General features: G+C 37.9%; 2 protein-coding genes across 3 annotated transcripts; both read right to left on the bottom strand.

Annotated features, from left to right (window-relative positions):
* Positions 1-210: 210 nt before the first annotated feature.
* CLEC12A (C-type lectin domain family 12 member A) lies at positions 211-10,916 on the bottom strand. Of its 2 annotated transcripts, XM_057703233.1 has the most exons (6): positions 10,771-10,916; positions 8,041-8,139; positions 5,165-5,353; positions 4,092-4,243; positions 2,681-2,787; positions 211-490 (listed from the first exon to the last, which is right to left on the bottom strand). In XM_057703233.1, exons 1-6 carry the CDS (start codon positions 10,859-10,861, stop codon positions 322-324), a joined length of 807 nt encoding a protein of 268 aa, XP_057559216.1. In that variant the 5' UTR covers positions 10,862-10,916; the 3' UTR covers positions 211-321. The 2 variants fall into 2 exon arrangements, with proteins under 2 accessions (XP_057559216.1, XP_057559217.1); XM_057703234.1 differs by lacking the exon at positions 8,041-8,139.
* Positions 10,917-18,535: 7,619 nt separating this feature from the next.
* CLEC12B (C-type lectin domain family 12 member B) lies at positions 18,536-24,922 on the bottom strand. Its single transcript, XM_057703244.1, has 6 exons — positions 24,832-24,922; positions 23,032-23,130; positions 21,284-21,502; positions 20,605-20,759; positions 20,286-20,401; positions 18,536-18,686 (listed from the first exon to the last, which is right to left on the bottom strand). Exons 1-6 carry the CDS (start codon positions 24,920-24,922, stop codon positions 18,536-18,538), a joined length of 831 nt encoding a protein of 276 aa, XP_057559227.1.
* Between the last annotated feature and the right edge of the window lie 806 nt (positions 24,923-25,728).

The following is a 25,728-nucleotide window of genomic DNA, read 5'->3' as shown; positions in this document are numbered from 1 at the left end:
TTTGATTTTCTGTAAGGTTGGTATTTACCTTATTTCTGGAGAAGCAGGAAAAATTAGCTTCAGTTGCCTGCATTCTCACCCAAAACACTATGTTTATGCTCAACAGTATCCAGACTGTATCTGGAGGATAAAGTATAACTTTAGGTATGATGAGGAGAAAGAAGACAGTTTGAAAATGTAAATTATTAGGAGAGAGGCAGAAATGTATTGTCACTGCATCTTTATTCCATTTGTGTGGGCCACAGATGTGTGCTCCCTAAAGTTGCCTTTAATTGCAGGATAATAGCTGGAGCACAATAGTTGCACTAACTACTCCTACATTCATTCTTCTGGTACTTCACTCATTAGTATACTCTCAATCTTCACTGAATTGGCCAGCTTCTCACATATAATATTTTTCCTATCAGTACACTCAGTATAAGAAACATATTGGTCATGTATATATCCACAATATATCCAATCATTTAAGTCATTTGTATTTCTTGTAAACCTAAAAGAGAAAATAAAGAATTACACTTGGCAAGTCAAACATTTAAAACACATTCCCAGAAAAAAAATTACTTTCCCAATGTATCATTGCTCCTAGGATCTGCATTGTCTAAAATAAAGTTTAATTATTATTTAGAATGTCAAGTGTCCAAGTTACTCATTTTTATTGATAAATATGCACTGAGACACACTGCATGATTTCTCTCTGCCTTTTCTGCTTTCTAACCTCTGGAATATTTTTTGTTCTTCACTTCCAGATATAGCACCTCCCTTCCCCAATACCTAACATGGTTTAGAGTAATGCAATTCCATTAGATTCTCTAGGAAAATTGGACCTGTAGTAAATCTTTAAGACTGTCCTCCTCAAATGTTCTTCATAATCACCAAAACCAGGAATTAACCTTATCTGTGATATCTTAAGCTCAATATCATCTCCAAGTGACATTTTCCTCCAGTCATTTTTCAGAGATTTTACTATGAAGTTCTGAATAATTACCAGCCCCTAATACAAGATTACTAATGAGGGACTATGCATTAAAGACAAACTTGTAAACTGAATGTATTATCTTTGGGAAAAAATGTGGCATCCATACTTGGGTCAATAAATAACGATCATTAATAAATAAATGTGTCCCTCAATTAAAGTTTCAAAAGTGAAATTTCCTATTTTAAGTGGCATTATACAGATGTTATTGATCACAGCCCATTTCCAGAAACAAACCTAGAAATAACATTGAGGATAAAAAAGAAAAGGGAATTACATATATTATATGTAATATATATATAATAATGTATTATGTACATATACTAGGATATAATTTTTATTTCTGCATTATTTCTTGAAAATTTGAAATATCTACTGTGTTTTCCATCCCATTATAGATTACCTTCCCATTAGCAAAACAAATAAACACGTGGAGATTCTACTTTTTGAAACAAGAGTCCATCTATACTGTCCCCTGATGCTCACACTACCTTTACCTCTAGTACTTCATTCCAAATGGGATCTTTAGAATATATATCCCTGTCCCCTCTATTTGTGCATATCTTATCCTCCATTGTGTGCTGTCATTGTAGACTGTCAAAGATAGATAGAGCTGCTTTGTCTTTCTGACCCGTATTCCTACATGTACTATTTCTATCTGATGGAAAAGGCAAACAAGCCAACACAAAACAAACAACAACAACAAAGATTGATAGCTTCTATCTGCTGCCTTGCTCAACATGGTGAACGTGGAGGAATCTCAGGGTTTAGAGTCAGGGTGGCAGCACCTCAACACAGTTGTCCTGAGCTCACCCCTGCTTAATGTGTCCTTAACCAACAAATATGTATAAATTTGTGAGATTGTAACAGCATCCAGCAGCTTGAGGCTCTGCTTTCTTTCTTTAGTCTAATCCTGTCTGCTTCCCAAGTTTAAGGAACTATAAAACACAAGTGGATTTTGGTATTCCTTTAATATAAGCCTTGCCCACTCCACCCCCCTATTATAAGCAGAACAAATACAACATATGAATCTATTTATAATGGTATATTTATAACCACATTTCTTAACATATAGCGCAACAAAATATTTTATATACCCCATATGTACAATATATCATGCCCATGTTCATTTTATTCTCTTTACCAGAAATGTTCTTCTAGTCAATCTCTAATTTTTTTTATTCAAGAATGTCCATTTCAATGTCAGATATAACACAAATTGCAAAGCTAAAATTTATTTATTTTTGTTATTCTGTGTATTCTTACTGACACATTTATCACATTTTATTCTTTTCATTTGTAGAATTGTTTAATTAGTCTGTGCATACAATTAATGGTTTTAAGTAACTAAGGGAGGAATCAGTCTTCTATTCCTTTTTAAATCCCAGCATTTAGCACAATTTTAAGTACATATTCGAGCCCTGTGAATTTTGTTGGCTTCTGTAATTTTCTTAGATAAAAGCATTACTCACAGAAATTCTCCCTTTTTGGTTTATGTTTGTTAGTCACTTGTCAAGATAATGGGAAGGCATTTCCAACAACTTTTTGGTTATTAAACACATTACAGAACCCTGATGGAGAAAAGTTCTTTAAGAATGTAGTTTCAATAGAAGCGAGTTTTCACTGTAATCTACACAGATTCTGTGGTGTAGGAAATTTAACTTTACTGAAACCAGCTATAAAAATTCAACAGGAATAAACACTTACCAGTCAGAGGAGATAATTGTCTCATCCAATTTCTTGTAGCTTGTGTGATCTTTGCTGGGAGATAATCCCAGCCAATAGTGGTATAAGTTCCGCAATTTTATAAAATTCTATAGGAAGGAGAGGTGGTTTGTTAAAATGACTTTCTACCATTTCTGTAAATTACCTCACAATGTAATTTCTTACAATTCACTGTGCTGAGGTGCCATCTTTGACATTCTGCTACTACTTTCTCTGCCATTAAAACAAATGGAGACAAAGTTTCTCTTACTATAAGATTTCCCTCAACATTTACACCTCAGTTACCACCTCACATGGAGAAGGGTGTACTAATCCATGTATAAGCTTAACTTAGGGTCCATGAGGTTCACAAACTTCAGGATTCAAATATGGAGCAGTAAATATTCAGTGTGGGGGCAAAAGAGATGGTTAATCACCAAAACACAGGTTAAGAGAAACACGAGGAGCAGGAGAAAAATGTCGCAAGGCCAGGTGAGAGCGGTTACAGGATAGAATTCAAAACCAGTCCAGGAATTTGTAGCCAAAGTAATAGTTTTTTCTCATATTCCAGTAATTTGTTGAACAAATAACTATGAATGGATCCTTTGAGAATAATCAGGTAAGGAGGGGACTACGGACTGATGTCCTCTGTTCCATAAAAGAGGACAAGAATTCTGACAGTAGGGAAGCTAAGACTTTTGGGGAAATATGTTTTTGCTTGAAAATAATTATGGGATTACTATCAGAAAGACTAGAAATGCTAATTGGTGAGTAAAATATAGAGATACTATTTAAGTATTAGAAAAAGTAAAATAAATAAATATAGAAATGAATCTCCCAGAGAACTCACTTTTCCTGGGACCCGGGAGGATCTCAGTGCAATATATCTGCCTGGCACTTGCCTTTGCCACCCTATCTCAATTCTACATTTTTATGCACATTTTATCCAAGCTGTCTCTTTCTTCTAGTTTATGTCGGCTTCTTCTCTTAGCTAAAAAACATACAAAATGGTAGAAACAAAGAACCTCCTCCTGTGTAGATTTTATGGAATTGGTAACACTCAGGAATAATTACAGATCTCCTGTTTTTAGATAAAGGCTCAGAAATCGTGCTCTGAGAGTTGATCGTAAAGTTCAGGTTTGGAAATGTTCACAGACCTAAAGATTCTGGGTGACCCATATCTATCCATTTGCCCATCAGCCTGATGCTAAGGTCCTAAGCTAAGGTTTCATATGACTAACTTTGGCTTGATACCCTAAGTATACTAAGTTTCATTCACCTCATACCCCAACTAAAATAAGGCAGACTCACGTCTGGACTAATACAAATCTTCCCCAACATGCCTCACTTCTCTGTATTCTATGATGGCGAAAGTGACTTCCTTCCTCACAGGCAGAGATCCGTGGGATCTTACCAACACACTTTTGTTTTTAATCTTCAACAGGCTGGCATTGTAGTTAGAACATATCTCGTCACTCTTTTGCCACGTTTCCCATTGTGTAAGCTGTAAATAACAGCTGTCCTCGTGCCACATCCATCTTTTTGGACAAGGTTTACATTTGTGCTCTGGAAGAAGAGCATACTTTCATTTGTTTTGTGTGGATAATCTTCATAATTCTTATTATTCCTATGTTTTCTATGTTAAATTAACCACATTTACTTGTCTTTCTTCTTATGCCAAAGGTGAAGAAAATAAATCCTCTGTTCCAGGCTCCCATATACCACCACAATATGTCCAAAATGTAATCTGAGCATATTTGAAGTTAAACACTCAGATTCCAGTGTATTTTCCTGCCTCAGGAGCCCTGAATAGCAATCAATTAATCTCCTTCTTTCCCTTTGTCATTTTGTGTATTTCTACATGGCAATAAAGGGTAGTAACAAGAAACATCGCCTTTTCCAACTGGAGCATTTCCACCTCTCGGACTTGTTGAATATTCGGAAGACTTCTCAAGAGGACAAAGAACACATTTTAGTTACAATAACTATAGAAACTGTTAGAGATATTAAAAGACCAATTCCTCCCAATTCCAAAGGTAAGACTTAACTTGACTTCTTTTTTATTAACTTTTATAGAACACTGACTGAAATTTAGGAACGAGGTCATCTATAAAAAGGTGACCTATCTTCCCTCACTGTCCTTGTTAAAAGATACAAAGAGGTGATCTATCCTTTCCTCTCTATATTCTATTGACCTCAGTGCCCAAAACAGCAGTGGTAAATGTCAGATTAGAGAAACTATACACTCTCTAATGTTTTTGTTGAGTAACTATCATCTCCTGATAATATGGGGGCCTATAGTTATTATTCTGTTTTTTCTTCTAACTGCACAGAAATATAGAGTCTAATGTCAACCACATTTAATTCTTCCCTCCAAATAATGGTTTCCCAGGGAAAGGCTGCTAGCTATTGATGCAATGGTTCTCAAGTGACTCCTAGGTTTAGTTCATTGTCTAGTAAAAACCTCAGAGAGAAATACAGGATTACCTGATTTTTTTATGTATAACTCATGACACAATTTGGTGGCTATTTCTTGAAGCGTGATAGAGAGGTTCCTGATCTTCTCGGAACTATTCATGTTATGCATTAGTTGTAGAGAAACATTTCTCTGAAGTTCTTCTTTGAAATTTTGCAGTTTCTTCAATTTTTCCATGTCTGTCTTCGAAGTTATGTAAACTCCAGATGAAAAAAAGAGAGACAATAAAAATTGTAATCCCCCAGTACAATCATCACCTCCTTTTTGCTGAATTATATTAAGAATATTAAAGGTCTAGGAGAGATAGGATTAAGATGGCGGAGTAGGAGGACGTGCTCTCACACCCTCTTGCAAGAGTACCAGAATTACAACTAACTGCTGAACAACACTGGAACTCACCAAAAAAGACACCCCACATCCAGAGACAAAGGAGAAGCCACAATGAGATGGTAGGAGGGGCACAATCGCATTAAAATCAAATCCCATAAATGCTGGGTGGGTGACTCACAAACTGGAGAACAGTTATACTGCAGAAGTCCACCCACTAAAGTGAGGACTCTGAGCCCCACATCAGGCTTCCCAGCCTGGGAGTCCAGCAACAGGAGGAGGAATCCCCAGAGAATCAGACTCTGAAAGCCAGCGGGATTTGATTGCAGGACCTCCACAGGACTTGTGGAAACAGAGACTCCACTCTTGGAGGGCACACAAAAAAATGTGCTCACCAAGACCCAGGGGGAAGGAGCAGTGACCCCATAGGAGACTGAACCAGACCTACCTGCTGGTGTTGGAGGGTTGCCTGCAGAGGTGGGGGGCAGCTGTGGCTCACTGAGGAGGCAGGGGCACTGTCAGCAGGGGTTTTGGGAAGTGCTTATTGGTGTGAGCTCTCCCAGAGTCCTCCATTAGCCCCACCAAAGAGCCTGTGGTCTCCAGCCAAACAACCAACAAGGTGTGAACACAGACCCACCCATTAGCAGACAAGCAGATTAAAGTTTTACTGAGCTCCACCCACCCAGCCCTACCCACCATCCATCCCTCCCATCAGGAAGCACACAGGAGGCTCCTAGATAGCTTCCTCCACAAGAGGGCAGACAGCAGTATCAAGCAGGATCAGCAGTATTTCGTCTTGTGGAACTGAAAACCACAGCTACAGAAAGATAAAGAAAATGAAAAAGCAGAGGACTTCATACCAGATGAAGGGACAGGATAAAACCCCAGAAAAACAACTAAATGAAGAGGAGATAGGCACCCTTCCAGAAAAAGAATTCAGAATAATGATAGTGAAGATGATACAGGACTTTGAAAAAACACTGGATGCAAAGATTGAAGTTTACCAAAGACCTAGAAGAATTAAAGAGCAAACAAACAGAGATATGCAACACAATAACTGAAATGAAAAATACACTAGAAGGAACCAATAGCAGATTAACTGAGGCAGAAGGGCGAATAAATGACCTGGAAGACAGAATGGTGAGAATCACTGATGCAGAAAAGAATAAAGAAAAAAGAATGAAAAGAACTGAAGACAGCCTAAGAGACCTCTGGGACAATGTTAAATGCACCAACATTCGCATTATAGGGGTCCTAGAAGGAGACGAGAGAGAGAAATCACCTGAGAAAATATTGGAAGAGATTATAGCTGAAAACTTCCCTAACATGGGAAAGGAAATAGCTACCCAAGTTCAGGAAGCGCAGAGAGCCCCAGGCAGGATAAATCCAAGGAGAAACACGCCAAGACATGTATTGGTCAAGCTGACAAAAATTAAAGACAGAGAAATGTTATTAAAAGCAACAAGGGAAAAACAACAAATAACATCCAAGGGAACTCCCATAAGGGTAACAGCTGATTTCTCAGCAGAAACTCTGCACGCCAGAAGGGAGTGGCATGATATATCTCAAGTGATAAAAGGGAAGAACCTACAACCAAGAATACTCTACCCAGCAAGGATCTCATTCAGATTTGATGGAGAAATCAAAAGCTTTACAGACAAGCAACAGCGAAGAGAATTCAGCACCACCAAACCAGCCCTACAACAAATGCTAAAGGAACTTCTCTAAGCAGGAAACATAAGAGAAGGAAAGGACCTACAAAAACAACAACAAAACAATGAAGAAAATGGTAATACGAACATATATATTGACAATCACCTTGAATGTAAATGGACTAAATGCACCAACCAGAAGACACAGACTGGCTGAATGGATACAAAAACAAGACCCATATATATGCTGTCTACAAGAGACCCACTTCAGACCTAGGGACACGTACAGACTGAACATGAGGGGATGGGAAAAGATTGCATGCAAATGGAAATCAAAAGAAAGCTGGAGTAGCAATACTCATATCAGATAAAATAGACTTTAAAATAAAAATTGTTACAGGAGACAAGAAAGGACATTACATAAAGATCAAGGGATCCATCCAAGAAGAGGAGATAACAATTTTAAATATATATGCACCCAATATAGGAGCACCTCAGTACATAAGGTAAATGCTAGCAACTATGAAAGAGGAAGTGCAAGGCAGAAATAGAGACACAGGTGTAGAGAACAAACACATGGACACCAAGTGGGGAAAGCGGGGAGGTTTGGGGGGGAATGAATTGGGAGATTGGGACACCAAATTGTACACTCTAAATATATGCTGTTTATTGTCTGTTAACTGTATCTCAATAAAAGTTCTTAAAAAAAAAAAGAATATTAAAGATCTAGGGAAGCAATTATTTTATGGGAGTGAGAGAAAAAGACTAAGTACCATGTTGTAAGTACCTAGTTATAAGTCCCTTCGTGGGCATATCACCTATAATCATTCCAAAGCCTCAATTCAAAGAGTAAAACTTATGCAATTCTAGGTGTTTTCTGTGTCAATAAAAATACAGGTAATACATACATATGCTTCCTAAGACTCCCAGTCCAATGAGCAGCAAAAGGCATAGAAGAACAAGAGCCCAGGCTCTTTGATGCCATACGTGGGAAGGAGCAGGTGGTGCTGTGGGATGCAAATTAACAAAGACACCTGGAATGGTATACATCTTAATTTGATTCATGCATTCATTTATTTTGACTTTATTTCTTTCCTCACATGTCCCTGGTGAAGGAATGTGTTTTGCTAGAAACTCAAGGACATTTTAAAATAACTTTTTAAAGAATAAGTCAAGAAGAAGTCAAAAAACATTTTGTTAATTGTTTTGCATGCAAACTGGTTCTCAAAGGAGAGGCTATTCATTGATAGACTGATTCAAGAAACAGAGGCAAAGATGGGATTGGAAAAGAAGTGAGAAGACCAATCAGTCTGGAAACGATGTGTCTTTTCTATACAGACTTGGGGAAACTGAGTAGCAGGCAGCTAACAGAGAGCTCCATTTGAGTATTCCTTCCTTGAGAGGACAATGGTGGGGTGTCAGGGAAAAGAATTTCATTTATTTATGTTTTCCCCAGCAAATCCTGAGAGTTTCGCTGTGGAACATGAACAATCAGCGGTCTCTGTAATATCTCTGGGTGTCCTCCCATTGGTCAGATCTTAGGCTAGACCTACATAATTTCCTCAGAATTTTTTCATGCTTTTAGCAACAAACTTTTGTCGAATGATTCTTTTTGTCTGAACAGTGAAGCTCTACATAGATCATTTCCCTGCTAAAAAAAACTTCAGAAATTATAAACTTTATATTATAAATTAATTTTTATTAAATTATAATACCACATGATCTAAATTATCATAATTTGTATATATGGAGCAGGAGAGAAAGGAGAAAATTATGGAAGAAATGTCTTTGAGAAGGACACTTGGATTGAAATTTAGAGCCAAACGAGGAGGTCTGCCTTCTGATAAGAGTAAAGAAGTGCATTGTAAGTATTATCTGGAAGTAAGGCAGAGAGTATGAGTGAGGATACGGCAGGATGGAAATTTTGGTAGTAGAAAAGGGGTAGAATGAAGTAGGAGCAAATCTCATCAAGTGAGAGTAAACTGGGTTTGAAAGTTTGTGTATTTTTTACCGGCAACGTTCAGCTGCTCAGGTGAGGCACAGAGTGGGTGGATATTTAGTAAGAATTGGAATTTTTCAAGGAAAAAAACACAAGGAGGGGGTGTATAAGAGAGTAAGGGTAGATGTTAAATAATACAAAGCTTATATTACATAATATAGACTTTAAGCTGAATAATGAGAAAATTAGAGAAAAATTGAGAAAGTCAAGACATATAAGACATGGAGTTGAGATTTTTTCAGAGACAAGGAATTTCTGAAGGGGAAATTTAGAATGATCAGCAGGACAGGAAATGAGGAAGGATATGATGAGCTAAGCTGGTATTTTGGTATATTAAATTCATGTTATGTTCCTTTGTCATGCTAAAAAAGGAGAAATACAAACAAGGAAATTAAGACAGGAAGTATTGTAAAATCCTTAACTTCCCACCTTTTAAAAAAAAAAAATCTGTATTAAAGGAAAGGCCACAGAATTAAGCTGTTATCCTTTCCCAGGATTTATAATGCTGATGATAAATGCATCCAAGATTTAACAATGAAAATTCTGTTCACAGTAAAGTTAGAACTTGAAAGAATGTCACATTTTGTAGGGGGAAGGAAAAAACACTTAAAGATACATGAGAATTTTTCTATTAGTCCCCTCTCCTAATTTCACTGTTTTCACCAACTTTTTGTGTTTTCCATATCTACTGTCTAATTTATGCACACTGATTTTAAGTATGGATATTCTGGGGCAGATTTCATCCTAAAGGCCAGAAGCCAAAAGGTAGAAGCTACATACAGTAAGAGAAATATGGGATTACGAGTAGGTTGGAAATTTACTTCAGTATGCTTTACTGAAGTAAAAACTGAAAGCAAACACAAGTAGTAGTCTATTTATATCATAAATAAATTTGAATTAAAAAATACAAAACTTCCAAGCACAAGGGGGATTTGAATGTATTTTTTCTCATATTTCTTTGTCTCTTTTCTCCCTTTAGTCCTTGATATGTCTTTTCATTTAACTTAACCTCTTCTGTATTTCAGTAAGTTCAGAAAAGATCTCCAAGAGAAGGAGGAAAATTTTTAGAGTAATATAGGCTCAATGTGGTAAAAAATTAAATAAAATCCTCTAAAGTCCCTCTTTGTCTGTCTGTCACTCGCTTTGTGTCTCTGTCTCTCTTTTTTTAGACATATATATGTGCGCGCGCGCGCACACACACACACACAAAGACACATACAGAGGCATTTTCTTATTAAAAGAAGAATACAGAAAGCCACGACTTTTCTGGATAACACATGTTCATTGTTTCATGGCTTGCTTTCATGGGGGAAAATTGTTTCACAATCCAGTCATATGAAAATACTATCCTATTCTAATTATCTTGATTGTGATATGAAAAAAAAAACCCAGAAAATTTGTAAAAGATTGTGTTCAAAGCACTGATCAATGTCTCTTAAAAAAAAAACCTTTATAGTCATTTTGTATGGACATTTTTGGTAGTTTTGGTGAAAACGAGAAGCTTAATTAAAAATTCAAATGGAGAGTTCATTGCCAATTCACTAACACCCAATGCACAGGGCATCTACTCTACTCTTACACTTCTGCCACTTTCTACACTCCGACCACCTTACAACACATCCATAGCTCAAAATCTTACCTTTTCTCCCAAATTTGTTAAACTCCTGGATATTTTCTGTCTTACTGGAGTCCTGGAATTTTAGATCTGCGTAAGTGACTTCTTCAGACATTGATGGCTATGCAAAGTCTGACAAACTGCAAAAAGAAAAAAAAACAAAAAAAAGAGAGTGAACTAGTAGAGTTGGATGGCAAACAGGAGTTGTAATTTCAACTTCTGTTTATAAGCTAAAGCTTAAACTTATAATCTTAAACTTCTGTTTTTAAATGAACAGTACCAATCACCCACATTTCCGGAAATGAATTGCCAGATGTGGCCTCAGAAAAGAACAGAGAGCATCTTTCTTCCTCCTACCTCTTCCTTTTCTCATTTCTCTGTATCTACCAACCTCAGAAAGTAGTTTTTAAAATTGTGTTTGGATATTATTAGTGTTGTGCATAGGGGCACAAATCACCAGCGCCACATGGTGCAGAAATAACAGAGTTTCTTGGAGAAAAACTCTCAAGGAGAGAAATAACAGAAAGAACACAGCCCTCAAACATTCACTAGGCGACAGCAATGGCCTGGCGTAGATATTCTGTATGTGTCGTGGCAAAGGTCCTGATAGAGGGATTTGCATTCACCAGGAAATCACACTTGCACAGAGAGAGGGAGAGCATAAGCCCCATCCCATCACCCTGTTACTCAGGTACAGGATAGACTAAAAGGACCAGGGTAACACCTAGTTTTTCTAGTAACAAGAACTATACTAAGGGACCTGGAATAGGAACTGTGCCAAGGAGTATGCACACTGATGGCTATGGTCAGTCTACCAAAAACCCCAGAAGTAACTTTGCATGTCAGAAGGTTAGCAGACATTTGGTCCATGCCAAAAGATTTGAAATTTGGTCCTATCCAAAACATCCATGAACATATTTGGTCCATGCCAAATGGTTTTGGACAGGACCAAATACGACCAAGTATCAAGGACCTTTTGGTGTGGATCAAATGTCTTATGGACTGAACGTCTTATGGACGTTTTGGACAGGACCAGATGTCCTGTAAGGGGGAATTCTGCCAGCTGTTGAGTATATCTATTCTGATTGTGCATTCTGGAAATGGAAAATAACCACAGAAAGGGTTTGGGGACACACTGGGCCCACTGTGAGATGGACCTGAACTAAACTCCATTGGTCACCTGACCTCCATAAGGTCTTAACTCTGACTGGTGGGCCACAGTGATGTTTCGGGTCTCCTGGAATTAGTATAGGTTCAGAGCCAGGGTCTAGTATTTTCTGAAAGGTCTGATTATTTCCTTTTCTGAAATGCACAGTTACCCTAGTAAAAGGGGAATTTGTGCTTGTGTCCTCACAATGTTAGGATCCACCAAGCTAGAAGCCCTGGCTTCCCGAGTGGAAACAATTTCCTCGGGCAACACAGTGAGAATCTCACTAAATTTTAAGCTATGGCTGCTACCCTGGACCTGTTACGCTAGGAACCCAGCAGGGAAAAAAAAATAAGTCACAATCCTGACAGGGCTAATTAAACCTGATTATCAAGAAAATGTAGGGCTGTTGCATAAGAGGGAAGGTAAAGCATGTGTTTGGCCCCAAGCTGATCCACTAGGATATCTGCTGATAGTCCCCTGTGAAATTTTGACCGCTAATAGGTAAGTTCAGTAGAAATGGGGTGTTGTAGCCAGGGGCTTAGGACCCTTAGTGATGAGTACCTTGGTCACTCTACCAGGTAAAACACATAGTATAGGTGAGAGTGTTGTCAAGGGTGCATGGAACTGGAATGATAGTGGAATAGGAAGGTGATGGATATTAGTTGCAACTTCATGACAACCTTCAATGACGGGGAATGCAGTTTGTCCCACTGATCTTTTGTGCATTTCATCAAGAAAAGAGACTGAATAGAATGCTGGAAGGGCTGGTCATGGAACATTTATATACTAACGAAGCAGATCAAGCAGTGTGAGAGTAGATTGCAACAGATACTCTGGTTTGCTTCCCAGATACTTCCATCAGGACTGATGTACTCACTTCCCAAGCTGCTGGGAATGTTGGCAACTGAATTCTCTCCACGGAGTCTTTTTTCTTGGAATTGCTCTCTGCCAAAGGGCGTCACCCCTCTCAGGGACAGCCCACGGCAAATGACTAGACAAGGTGATAGGTGGGGGTATGTATAAAGGTCCAGCCTTCTGTTTTCAAGAGATACAGCTTTGAAGGGCCAGCCTAACTGCAGAGTTCCCCACAGGATTCGCTGAGGCCTCTGTGGCAACTGCCTTGTGTGTATGAACTTTTCCCTTTATCCAGTGTTGCCTCCCCCACCCTCTAAGCTCTTGCTCTCAAGAGCATTTACCATTAAAGCTTCTACACAGAAATCTCAAGAGTTTCAGAGTCTATTTCCTAGGGAATCCTACATATTAAAAAAAAAAAAAAAGAAAAGAAACCTAAAGTGATTATTTTCTTGATCTGCTTTATAATTTTAAGGAAATAAAAACATTTTGTCACATTATGACTCTAGTTGCTTCCTTTCTACTTAACTCTTACTGTTCTCACTTATTCATCATGCATCTATTCAATAAATGGGTGTGCTCTAATTGCAGAAACGACTATGCCTAAGACTATAGAATAAATAATGTACTTGTAGTTTTTAGTCTGGCATGTAAGGAGGCTGGAAATTATCACTCCCACCCACATGACAAGTAAAAAACCTAAAAATAAACCACCTTTCTTAGATCCATCAGAGAACTGAGATCACAGGGCTAACCGCTGCACCATAAATTGAAGGGATGGACAAATAGAAACAGAGAATCACAGCTTCTTGGAGCAGAGGCCCAGGAGTAGAAAAATCCACAAGAGCTGGTACGAGAGCAGGAAAACCTAACAGGTAATTGACAAATTTACCGGAAAAAGATTAAAGAAAGGTTCTGCAGAGATAATGACAGCTCACCCAAACAAGATCAATGAATAGACTAAGTTCTGTCAATCAAACATTTTTTAAAAAACGATTTCTGCATGGGATATTTTCTTCACTGAATACAATACAGTTAAAAATATTCCCTCTCCCTTCTGAATTCTTTGTCAGGCAGTTTGGATAGCTCCACTTCTTTAGAGTTGGTTACTGATGCTTTATTTTGTTCCTTTGGTGATGTCATGTTTCCCTGACTCGTGGATCCTCATAGCCTTGAGTTGGGGTCTACACATATGATGAGTTAGTCGTCTCTTCCAGAGTTTGTACACTGGCTCTGGCAAGGAAAGCCCTTTACCCATTAGTCCTGCCAGAGATTCTGGGAGGGCCTGGTGCCAGGATCCACAGACAGGCAGGCCTGGAACCTGGGTCCAGGGGCAGGTTGGCTAGTGCCTGGGTCCATAGGCAGCAGCCTCATTATAGGCAGACATGGAGCCTGGTTCTGTGGAGGCGGGTCCAGAGTCTGAGTCTATTGGGGTGGTTCTGAAGGATGGGTCCACAGCGGTTGACAAGGAGCCTGGGTCTGCAGGGACTAATCTAGAGCCTGAGCCTGTGACAGAAGGCCTAGAGCCTTGGTCCATGGGGTTTGGATTGGAACGGGGCTGGCCCGGCGCCAGAGTTCACTGGGGTAGGCCTGCTGCCAGGGTTCAACCACAAACACAGATGCTCGCTTCACTCTCTTTACCAGATGGAAGGAGTCTCTTCCGGTGCTGCATTTCATGGACTTGGGGAGACATCATGCAAGGAGAATGAAACTGTCCTTACTCTCATCTGTGTGTCCTCTCGTTTCTGTGCTCCACCTGTTGCTGTAATCTTTCACCTGGATTCCACGGCTCTTGTAAAGGTGTTTTCATATGTGAATGGGTGTCAAATCAGTTTTTCTGTGAGGGACAAAGGACCCTCCTATTTTACCATCTTACTGACATCTCTTCCTCAATTAATCCCTTAAGGAAAGATTTTTCCTCAAATAGTTCAAGCTCACAGGTCTTATACTTGGCACCTGTCATAGATTGACCAGTACTGGCTTGAAGCTGGAACTCAAAATTGCTTTCTGTATAGTTTCTCTTCCTGTTGTTACTTATCTCAAATAACAATAGGTCTCTGTTATGCTTTGTGTCTGCCAAGTGCCAAATGGCCTTAAAATGAAGTACTCATGAGTTCTGAGAACATCTTTTTTAAAAAAAATATGATTGCATAATGAAATTAGCAATTGAATCATAAGCTGTCACAGTGATATTCTATAAAAAATTCACTGATGTTCTCTGGGGAAGGATACGTTTTCCCAGTACTCTGTTCCTTTCTTCGGGGAAGGAGGCCCAATTTCAGCTGTTGAAGATTGGTCATATGTTCCAAAGGCTAACCCTTTCCTTTGGCTGGATCAGAAGAGAATAAGAAAAGTAAATGAAGACTTTTTTTGTAGTTTTTTGGACACTTTGGTCTTTTCATACGTCTGAGGGTTTGTTTTGACAGAGAAGAGAAGTTTATACTAAATTACATAGTGTATCATCATATTTTGGAACTTTAGACTTCTAATGGTATCCTATTTGGGCTCTAAAATTACCTTGTGCAGCTTTGCTAACACTGTGAGTGCAGTCTAACGCACAGTGTTGCCTTGAAACAAACCAGAAAAGTACGAACATGACCCATTTCAGAGGCTTCTGGACATCCTTAAAAGTAGTACAAGTTTGGAGAAAATCTTTACAAAATCAGTCATGGAAAGTTTTGTGATATTCATTGGAGGGTTATGTGGTAAAATCCTCTCAAATGGTTATAAAATGAATTATAAAAAGCATATGTTTTTAAATGTCTTCTCAAATTCAACTTCCAACTGTGACACATTATTAGTATAGACAAGTTAATTAATTTCTCTGTGCCTCATTTCCATCCTTGTAAAACTGAGATAACGATAGGTCGTGATTTGTAGGGTTGTTATGAGAAACAAATAAATCAATAAATGTAAAGTTTTAAGGGGACTATCCATGTAAATCTGATGTGAAGTCAGGTCTGGAAATCACATCATTATTCAATGAGGAAAGAAAAGTTATTTGAAATAAATACAAAATTTGGCCTTTCCCCAGGAATTTTGACAGGATGTGTGTGTATGTGTATGTGTGTAATATCTTGCAGGATTTTTGACCAGGGGGAGAGAGAGAAAGAGAAAGAGAGAGAGAGAGATTGAAATTCTTGGGATACATCATATCTCATAAAAGAAGTTATCATAAAACTATGAGGGATAAATTATCTGACTTAAGAAGTTAATGTATCCTCAAGAAGACCCTGGGATTTACTCATCCACTGCAGAGGCTGCCAGGGATAACAAGATGATGGCAGGACAGCAGGGAGAAGTCTATGAGCAACAGGATCTGATCAAATTCCAGAGCCACTCCAAGGTCAGAAACTGAAATAGTCTTTTTTAGTGAGTGTGAAAGTCAGAGTGTCCATGAGATAAGAATTAAAAGATACAAGATACTAGGGAGGGAAAAAACCTGTAACCTCTTTTTGGAAACAAAGTAGCCAAAAAATTATTTTAATTATTAATAGCAGATATTTCTATGGTTAGAAATAGAGAAATAATTGAAGAAATTATCTTTCCCATGGGTATAAAGAAAAACCCAGTGTGTGAGAGTGAGGTGCAGAGTTCTTAACCTTTAATGAATAATTTTATCTTGCTGAGAATGACAGTGACAGTAAACTACTAAAGAGAAATGAAAGAATAAAGTTGCTTTTTAAACCCATGCATATGTAATTTGTATTTCAGTCCTGCATGAGAAGTGATAAAGCCTGTTCACTTGAACTATGATAAAACACATATCTGTATTTAAAACTTGTGCTTAAATAGATTTTGTTTGTAAATTTTACTAAATTTTCACATTAAATTTTAATCCCTTTGTTCTAGACTGTTTTTGAATAAATAAAACGTTGATTAGCTCACAATTTTAAATCTTTAGAGAAGAGCTTGATTTGGCAGCACATATACTAAAGTTGGCACAATACAGAAAAGATTAGCATGGCTGAAAACTTCACAAATCTAAAGAAAGAAACAGATATCGAGGTTCAGGAAGCACAGAGTGTCCCAAATAAGATAAATCCAGACAGAATCACACCAAGACATCATAATTAAAATGGCAAAAGTGAAAGATAGAGAATTCTAGAGGCAGCAAGAGAAAAAAAGAGACAGTTACAAGGGAACCCCCATAAGGCTATCAGCAGAAACTCTGCAGGCCAGAAGGGAGTGGTATGATGTATTCAAAATCCTGAATGGGAAAACCCTGCAACCTAGGATACTTGACCCAGAAAGATCTAAATGATAATTTAGAACAGAAGGAGAGATAAAGAACTTCTCAGACAAGCAAAAACTAAAAGAATTCAGCAATACTAAACCTGCCCTAAAAGAAATATTGAAGGGTCTTCTCTAAATAGAAAAGAAGCAAGAATCTATACGAAAGGAAAAATCATAATAGGAAAGGCAAATATATAAAAGGATTGAAGATCACTTAAGCCAGAACGTAAATTAAAAAACAATCAAAAAATTGTAAAAGCGATTATAACTACAATAAACAGTAAAAGGATAAGCATGAAGATGTAAAATAGGACATCAAAATCACAAAATGTGGTGGAGAGAGAGTAGAAAAATGTGATCTTTAAATCTTTAGAGAATAACAGGCTGCTAGATGGTAGTATAATGTGCTTTCATAAAACTGTCAAAGAATTCTGAAAGGTAACTAGCTTTGAACTCAGATCATATCAGTTTTTCCAGTAAAATCTAGATTTGTGTAGCCAAATTAGTATCACAGGTTAGTTTACCATTCTCTTTACTTTATACATAACTGTGCAATTATATGATGAGAATATGAAAACTGTATCCTTTACTGGTATTCTCAAATTAGCAATTTTGTTTCAGAAAAACTCTTGAAGTCTAAATTTACCAAGTTTAGCATCTCATGTTGCAGGGACACTGACAAACATGTTAAAGAAAAGTTCTGAAAACTAAAAAATAATGGTTCTAATATCTTAATATCTTAGAGCAATTTATTAGGACTTTCTGAAGGAAATAAAATTTCAATTATAATAGAATGATAATAATATTCAGATTACCAAATCTATAACCCTAACCCAACATAACTAATGTAAATAAATGAGAATAATCATACTAAATAATATGTTATTTCACCTAGATAACAAATTTTCTAAATTTTAAAGATTAGTAAAAAAGGTACTTTCATAGGGAGGTTGAGGAAGAAGACATTTTGCTCATGCAGGCTGGTACTTAGCTGGTACACAGTGATACAGACGAACATCCGCTAAGATACTTAGATACTTCCCAGTATTTGGTACCATCACTGGCACCCTGGCCACCAGGACCCCTTGCCCATGGTCCCCCAAATCGCGACATGATCCAGCAACTGTCACAAGAGGTTTCCTGGACCTTGTTCCAGTGCTGTGGCCCGTGTCAGTTCTGGCTGTTAAATATTTATACATCACCCCTGCGCATCATACATATGTAACAGCAAAGCCAGAAAAGTCTTTTATTTGAGAGAGAGAGGGGAAAGTCAGTGAAATGAGTCTGAGATTGAATCAGAGGACCATAAAACTGCTCTTCCTGTAGGTTCCCAATGAGTTTAAGAGTGAATAACAAGAACATCAGATCAGAAGGCATCAGGCGATGATGTGGAGACTGTTCTGTGGAGCAAGTTTATTTGCCTGTTGCCTGATGGTTTAAATACACAGTCACTATTTAATCTGTTTTGGGCTCTAATTATGCAGATTTTTCCTTCCTCACATCAGCTTAATCACAAGTCCCTTACTTCTTGGTAAATTGGAAGGAAGCATATTAATCCACGTCTTCAATCTTCACTAATGCAGCTGACTTCTCACACATCCAAGAAATTTCAGCACTGCAACGGGAAATATAAATATTCCCCCTTTGAAAATAAGCACAGCCTTTGGATCCATTGATCTGGGCATATTCGTTTATACTAAATCTGAAAAATAATCAATTTTAAATTAATTACAAATGTCATATTTGAAACGGATCACAATTCAGCGTTCTCAGCTCCCCTGACAACCAAATATCACATGTCTGAATGTGGAGAGACTTCTGCTGCCATCACCCGCCAAAATCCCTACAGCTGGCACATCCGAGTTTTTCATTTCAAATTAATCATGATCTCAGATAGAATCATTTAAGAAGCAAACTTAAATTTGGGGTTGAGAATTTCTATTCCCTCCATAAACATGGTAGAAATTACCCAGTGCAGATTATATTACAAGTACTAGCATTTCTTTACTCTGGAACTTTCTGAAGAAAAACAGAAAAATAAAATCACATTCTGTGTAAAAATTTATTACATTTTACTATGGACAGATATAATTTGTATATATTTATACATACATGGGGCGTGAAAAGAGAAAAGACAGAGGTTAAGAGAGAAAATGAATGACTACCTAAATGTGGTTCTGATATTGGGCGCTACTTCTGCTAAAGAATGGATGATAATTCTTAAGTAATGTCATCAGAAAATTATGCTCAGGGCTTCCCTGGTGCAGTGGTTAAGAATGCACCTGCCAATGCAGGGGGCACAGGTTTGAGCCCTGGTCCGGGAAGATCCCACATGTCGCAGAGCAAGTACACCCAGTCTGCCACAACTACTGAGCCTGAGCTCTAGAGCTCATGAGCCACAACTACTGAAGACTGCGTGCCTAGAGCCCATGCTCTGCAACAAGAGAAGCCACCACAATTAGAAGCCCGTGCGCTGCAAGGAAGTGTAGCCTCCGCTTGCTGCAACTAGAGGAAGCCCGCACAGCAACAAAGGCCCAATGCAGCCAATAAATAAAAAGTAAAATAAATAAATAAATTCCAAAAAAATAAAAATAAAACTATCTTCTTTTAAAAAAGAGAAAAGAAAAGACAAGAAAAGAAAAAAGAAAATTATGCTTATCACGTCTAAATCTGTGTGTCCCGGACTACTTTTATTCAAATGATTCAAATGGTCTGCATTACATTGCATGGCTCTTTTCTTGCTTCAGGGCTGGGCTTACTAGATCTTACTTGTAGTGTATGCACTTTTATTTAATCTCTCTATGACAATTTTTTTTTTAATTTATAAAATGAGAATATAGCAGTGCTTTTATCATAGGGATAATATTTAAAAATATTTTGAACATAAGTGTTACTTGTGTTTGTTAAATAAATAAATTTATATTTTTTAAAATCAGTGACTTGTTTATTTTATTCTATTTTTTGGCCTTGCGGCATGCAGGATCTTAGTTCTCAGACCAGGGATCATACTCGCGCCCCCTGCAGTGGAAATGTGGAGTCTTAACCACTGGACCACCAGGGAAGCCCCAAGAAATAAATTTAAACTAATAAATGGAGTTCAGTGTCCTGCCATGAATGTATCTCACACATGGAACGAGTTACTCCTTCTTTCCGTATCTATTAATGAAGCTCTCTTTTCTTTGAAGGTTGTACTCTTCTTTTGTATCTATATGTATAATTCTTACCATTAACATTTATTTTCTTAATATTCCATATTTTAGTATCCTTAGCTTTTTTCTTTCCCCAATAGTTGGAAACTTACAAGGATGCAGACGGGCTGGAGCCATCCTCCCATAGCCATCTTCTGCCCGTTAGGTCCCATGATAATCCCAACCAGAAGAAAGGAAACTTCGGTAATGGCTGTGACTTCAGAAAATCCTGAGAGAGAAAACAGGAAAAATGTTATGTAAGAGGCATCTTCCAGTGTGCAGGAGTAAGAAAGATGGGCGCATTCATCAAATTTGTGTGTTAATTCTCATTCAGAATGTACCGAATGCCTACCATGTGAATCTGAAATTCCATTTATTTACTTTACAGTATATGGATAATTTCTGTAACTAGAGAAGGAGATTCAACCAGACCTTTTCCTCCAGGCTATCTATCTTCACCAGTGTGGAGTTCTTGTCCATGCAGCTTTTCCTACTGTTAAGCCAGGTTTTCTCCTCATTCGTCACAAAATAATAGCAGCTGCTTTGGTACCATTGCCACATCTTTGGACAAGGATTACACTTATGGTCTGAAAAAGAAATTACACCCAACAGCACAAACTAAACCTCTCTGGAGCAACTAGGGACTGGAAAATAAATCATTTAATTTGATAATACAGCCTCAGAGCCAGCACCCTGAAAACATGCTGCTTTAGGGGCCTCTGAAAATGAAGTCACCCCTGACAATGCATTGGGACAACGGTTATTGAAATACTCTTTTCAGGGCTAGCCTTCTGGCCTCAAAATTACCAGCTACGCTTTTAACTTCTTATAACAACAGGATCACCTAAAAACAGTTCACAAAATGAGGGGCTAAAGTACCCAGATTGGTATCATTCCAAGATGTTTCCCAAATTGACCTCTGTGCTTTCAAAAAAAATAAAATAAAATAAAATAAAATAGAGGATCTTGCATCTTCCCTTGTCTTCTATAAATTTAGTGCAGCATCACTAGAAGTCATTGGTAACACACTCTCATATTTTGACATGGTGCACATAATCAGCCTAAACCAGAGCAGCAGATTTGATCTGATTGGTCAGCAGGTCCTGATTACCTGAAGTGTGAATGATTAGCTCTTGGCAGAGCTTGATGGCCATTTTTCCCTGCCTCTTCAATAGACTGGAGATCTGTGATTTGAGAAATTCCTTCTCCATGGGAAAGTTCCTGTAGTTGCTCAGCTGCTGCGATAAGTTATCCTGCTGTTGGTGGATGATTTTCTGAAGTTGACTCAGTTTCTCTGAATCTGAGTTAAATTCATTAGATGTCTGCAAAACTCCAAGAGAGAATAGGAAACAAACTCATATATCCTTCCATTCTCATGATAGCCATAGATAACTCTCTCAACACAGAAATATTGTTTAGATTATTTAATATTTATTAGTAGCTCCTAACAATTCAGGTATCATGGTAGAAACACATCTGATGCCTTTCTATTCCAAATTGTGCAGATCTCATCCTTATAATTTTATTTATATTTTTAAATGATTGTATTTGTATTAAAATAATAAATTAGTAATTATTTATCTCTGAAAGTTTATCGAAGGCAGTACCAGTAATTTTGCCATGCATATTGGTGGATTTTTTTTCTTTTTGGAGCTGATTAATGTAAGTGTTGTTTTAATAGGAAGAGAATCCTTTGGGGTCATGGGTATCTCAAAGTATGGTCTGAGATTATCTGCATTAGAATCACCTAGGGTATTTGTTTTTTTTTTAAAAAGGCAGGTTTTAATGCCTCATTAGACCGTTGCTGGTCCTGAATTCATAAAATATGCATTTTTAATAAGCACTTCAAGTGATTCACCAGCACAATAAATTTAATAACCATTGTATTGAAAGTACTACACTTTAGGAAAAAAGTGTTCACTCTTCTATGGTGAACCAATGAATATATATTATTGCATCTTCATTCATTCTTCTGAATATACATCATTGTAGAAGATCAACTGCTAATCCTCATAATGATTGGCTACTGAATATCTGTTATCGCTGCTAGAACAACATGTTTCTCTCCACAAGAGAAAGCTACATCATTAGCCTCTATTTATAGATCCAAATAAATATAACTAAATTCTAATTATCCACGACATCTTAAATATATAAAAAGAAATGAAAGTAGCAAAGGAGGTGTTATTACTCAGCAAACAAACTTTCTTGGTACAAATTCCCTGAAAGTGAATACTGTGCCAACTCATTATTCTGTACCTTATATACGTAACAGCATCCTACAAAGTGTGTTCTCAGGATGTTTCTCTACCAACTTTCCATTTACTGAGTAAGATATTATCAGGCAATTCTTCATCCTTGTTTGTATCTTTTTTTCCTTTCATAGCAGTCAAGCTGTAGCTACTGCTTTGAAGTTTCCTCTACACTAGAAAGGTCTTGGGTGAGCAGATTAAGGCAGTCTTGTACTAAGTCTTAGAGGTAAATGAAATGTCATGCCCTTCTTTGAATCCACCTCCCTCAATTCCCTGTTTCTCAGCACTGGAATAATAAGTGGATGTGTGTCTAGGCAGACAAGAGGCTCCCTATACCAATCAATAACTGGAAAAATAAAAGCTGTCTGCATAGCCCAGTCTAGTTTCTCAAGAGAAAACCATGTATTTAAGGCAAAATCCTCATAATAATGAAGTAGGTCCCTTGCAGGTTTATCTTGGGGACATGGTGAATGAGAGGGATATGAGGTGCAGAAAGTATTAGAGGATTCAGGATGCTAGCACCTATCATATAATCTAACCTGAATTTACACAGTTTACAGCTATGCTTCATAACCATTTTTCTTGGGTTTGATGCAAACACACTTACACATAATCCCCAAGGTCACCAGCCCAACCAGCAGCATCAGACAAAGAGTTAGCAGACCCAGGGCAGCCTGACGCCATACAGGGGATGGAGCTGGATACCCTGGAAAAAGCCAGCAGAAGGATTAGCAAACAGAACTACCTTGTGGCTCTTACACTTTAAGTTGATTACTGCTCCTACTTAGCAAGCTTCCAGATATTAAAATTTCTCTCTTGCTTCTTCAATTCCCCTATTTAGAAAATACCTAAAAGGATGCACAATAAGGGCCCCACTGTCCTTCTTCTCCATATTTTTTCTCCACCATCCTCTGTTCCTTTAAGAGTAAGAGTCTCCTAATTTTTAGGTTTTTGTTTTACATCACCACACACCTTTCTTCTCCAAGATTACTGAATTCATGAAGGAGATGCTGTGGTAACTTGCTCTCTGGATGATCCTGACAATGGAAGAGACCCCAAGTTTTTGAGATTGCAAACCTCCCTAAGACAGGTGTTTTGTAAATTCTGTTTTCATCTATCATGTATTCTATTTTTCACCTAGTAGATAATAAATTAATACTGAATAAAAGAATGAATGAATGAATGAATGTGCAATCTAACCTACCAACAGCAGAACAGACCAGAAAGCCAGAGGATAACTCTTCAAAATTTAACATTTTACATATATGTTTGTGTGGGTGTGTATACATATATATATGATTTTCATACTTGCCTCACCTTCCTATTCCTTAATTCTGGATCTAGTGGCATCTAAATTAATACAGTCTCCCTCCCAAAGCACCACATCCACAACTCCCTTTTTCTTAAGGATTAGATTTTTTAAAACAAAATAAAATGTATAACCACCTTTATTAGACACATGCAAAGTCTATTCCCATCCTCTTTTTGTATATCATCCCCCCAAACCACGCACATACACATATACACATGTACACACGTGCCTAAAATAAAAATAAATCTAAAGAGCAGGAGAATGTTTTAGATGATTCAGGACAACAAACTGTCCTAAACTGTCAACAGATTCCTGAAGGTAAGGGATGTAGTCTGATACATTAAATGGATTCCTGACCACAGAGACAGCTATTTCTTCCAATTTGGTACAAGGGAATGAGTGGAAGATAAGAATTGAGTCTTAACTCTACCACGTAACAGTTGCACGAACTTGGTTAAATGATTTTTAACTTGCTTAAATAATGTCTTTCAGCTCAGTTTTCTCATTACTACATTGGAGAAAGTACTACTATTATTCCATTTCCTTCCTAATAAAATACAATACAGATATTAATGTTGATTCAACATGATTCATTATACTGGGAATTTCAACTTTCCTTTAAAAAGTTTTTAAATACTTATAAGACAGAAACTAGCTCTTATCTATTTCTGACTCACTCATCCTCCAATTTTTCTCCTCAGTTATTTATACCTTCAAAAAGAAAAATTTCCTCCACCTTCTCTATTTCAGAAGCCTCCAGACTGGCTTCTAAAAGAATAATCCCCTTGGCATCGCTCACAAGGTATAAGTATCAAGGACTACAGTTATAAAAAGAAATCTCTGAGTTCCCAAACTCAATCTCTGGCATATTCAGTCAAAATGATTCACTATAACATAGAGCCTCAAGACACATAGTGATATCACACAATCTTAAAAGGTCCTGGAAGCCACATATTCCCTCCTCCCCAACTTTGTCTCCATTTTGGAGAGTCCACAGCACAACTCTCTTTAGCATCAGTATCAAAGCCAGCACCTCAAGGCATTTAACACCTGTCCATCCCCTAAGGTCACATCTTGCTTGCTCCAAACTCCTACCTCTTTTCCTTAGATTATTTCTATCCCGATTATTTCCTGCTGCAGCAGAATCCTGAAACGTGAGTGTCGCGTAGGTCACTTCTTCAGACATTGTAGAAGAAAGTTCTACTCTAAGGGTAATTAATGTTTCAATATCCTCAGACCCAGGAACAGGCTGTTCTTTTCAAGGCTGGGAGTTCTTGTATCCACACCCAACCAATCTGAGACACATCCCACATTCCCTTACAGAATGATCAGTTTTTCTGCAGAGAAAGTGAGAAAAAGTCAACTACTGCCCTTAGAAATCAGAATGCTATAGATCTCAACTGTCTGCCTGCTCCTTTGACATTGTTTCTTGCTGCAAAGCAAAGAAGGGGTACTTGAAAATGAAAGAGAGATAATTGTTTCATGGGGAGGTTCCCATGATCATCAGCACAGAGGTTGCTCTGAGTGTTTCAATAAAGGCTTAGGTTGTCCTCTTCACGTGTGTCAAAAGTCAGCTAATCCTATATGGAGCCTTTAGATCTGGTTTACACTCAGCCATATCAGATATCAAGGAGATACACATTCTAAGACAGGAAGAGCCCTATAGTTACACATACCAAGACAGGAAGAGCTGCATAGTTAAAAACCACACACACGTGGCTGCTGATTTAAAAAACCAAATGTGTGTGAAAGACAGACAGACAGAAGGTGTTGGCAATGGTCCCAGAGAAGAAATTAATAACTATTAAAACTGGGGAGAGAAAAGATGGCGGCGAAGTAGAGGGACATGGAGTGCATCCCTCTCCACAGATGCATTGGGAATGCACGGAAGGACTCAGTCATTCCCACAGAGAACCAGCTGAACACCAGCAGACGGCCTCGGACACCAGAAAGGACTGTGGGGAGCCTGACATAGCCGGTAGGGAGGCATCT

This window comes from Hippopotamus amphibius, chromosome 12 (assembly GCF_030028045.1).
Source record: "Hippopotamus amphibius kiboko isolate mHipAmp2 chromosome 12, mHipAmp2.hap2, whole genome shotgun sequence".
NCBI classification, from domain to species: Eukaryota; Metazoa; Chordata; class Mammalia; order Artiodactyla; family Hippopotamidae; genus Hippopotamus; species Hippopotamus amphibius.
Note: the sequence above shows the minus strand (reverse complement) of the source record. Positions and strands in the feature narration are given on the sequence as shown.

What these genes read in the sequence shown, in the direction of transcription:
- CLEC12A (XM_057703233.1), bottom strand. Translation starts at nt 10,861, where the DNA reads ATGTCTGAAGAAGTCACTTACGCAGATCTAAAATTCCAGGACTCCAGT. An exon ending in TAACAAATTTGGGAGAAAAG is followed by an intron (nt 8,140 to 10,770) that starts GTAAGATTTTGA and finishes TGCATCCCACAG; the next exon opens with CACCACCTGCTCCTTCCCAC. An exon ending in GTTATACATAAAAAAATCAG is followed by an intron (nt 4,244 to 5,164) that starts GTAATCCTGTAT and finishes CTCTTCTTCCAG; the next exon opens with AGCACAAATGTAAACCTTGT.
- CLEC12B (XM_057703244.1), bottom strand. Translation starts at nt 24,922, where the DNA reads ATGTCTGAAGAAGTGACCTACGCGACACTCACGTTTCAGGATTCTGCT. An exon ending in AAATAATCTAAGGAAAAGAG is followed by an intron (nt 23,131 to 24,831) that starts GTAGGAGTTTGG and finishes GGCTTTTTCCAG; the next exon opens with GGTATCCAGCTCCATCCCCT. An exon ending in GCTAATCATTCACACTTCAG is followed by an intron (nt 20,760 to 21,283) that starts GTAATCAGGACC and finishes TTTCTTTTTCAG; the next exon opens with ACCATAAGTGTAATCCTTGT.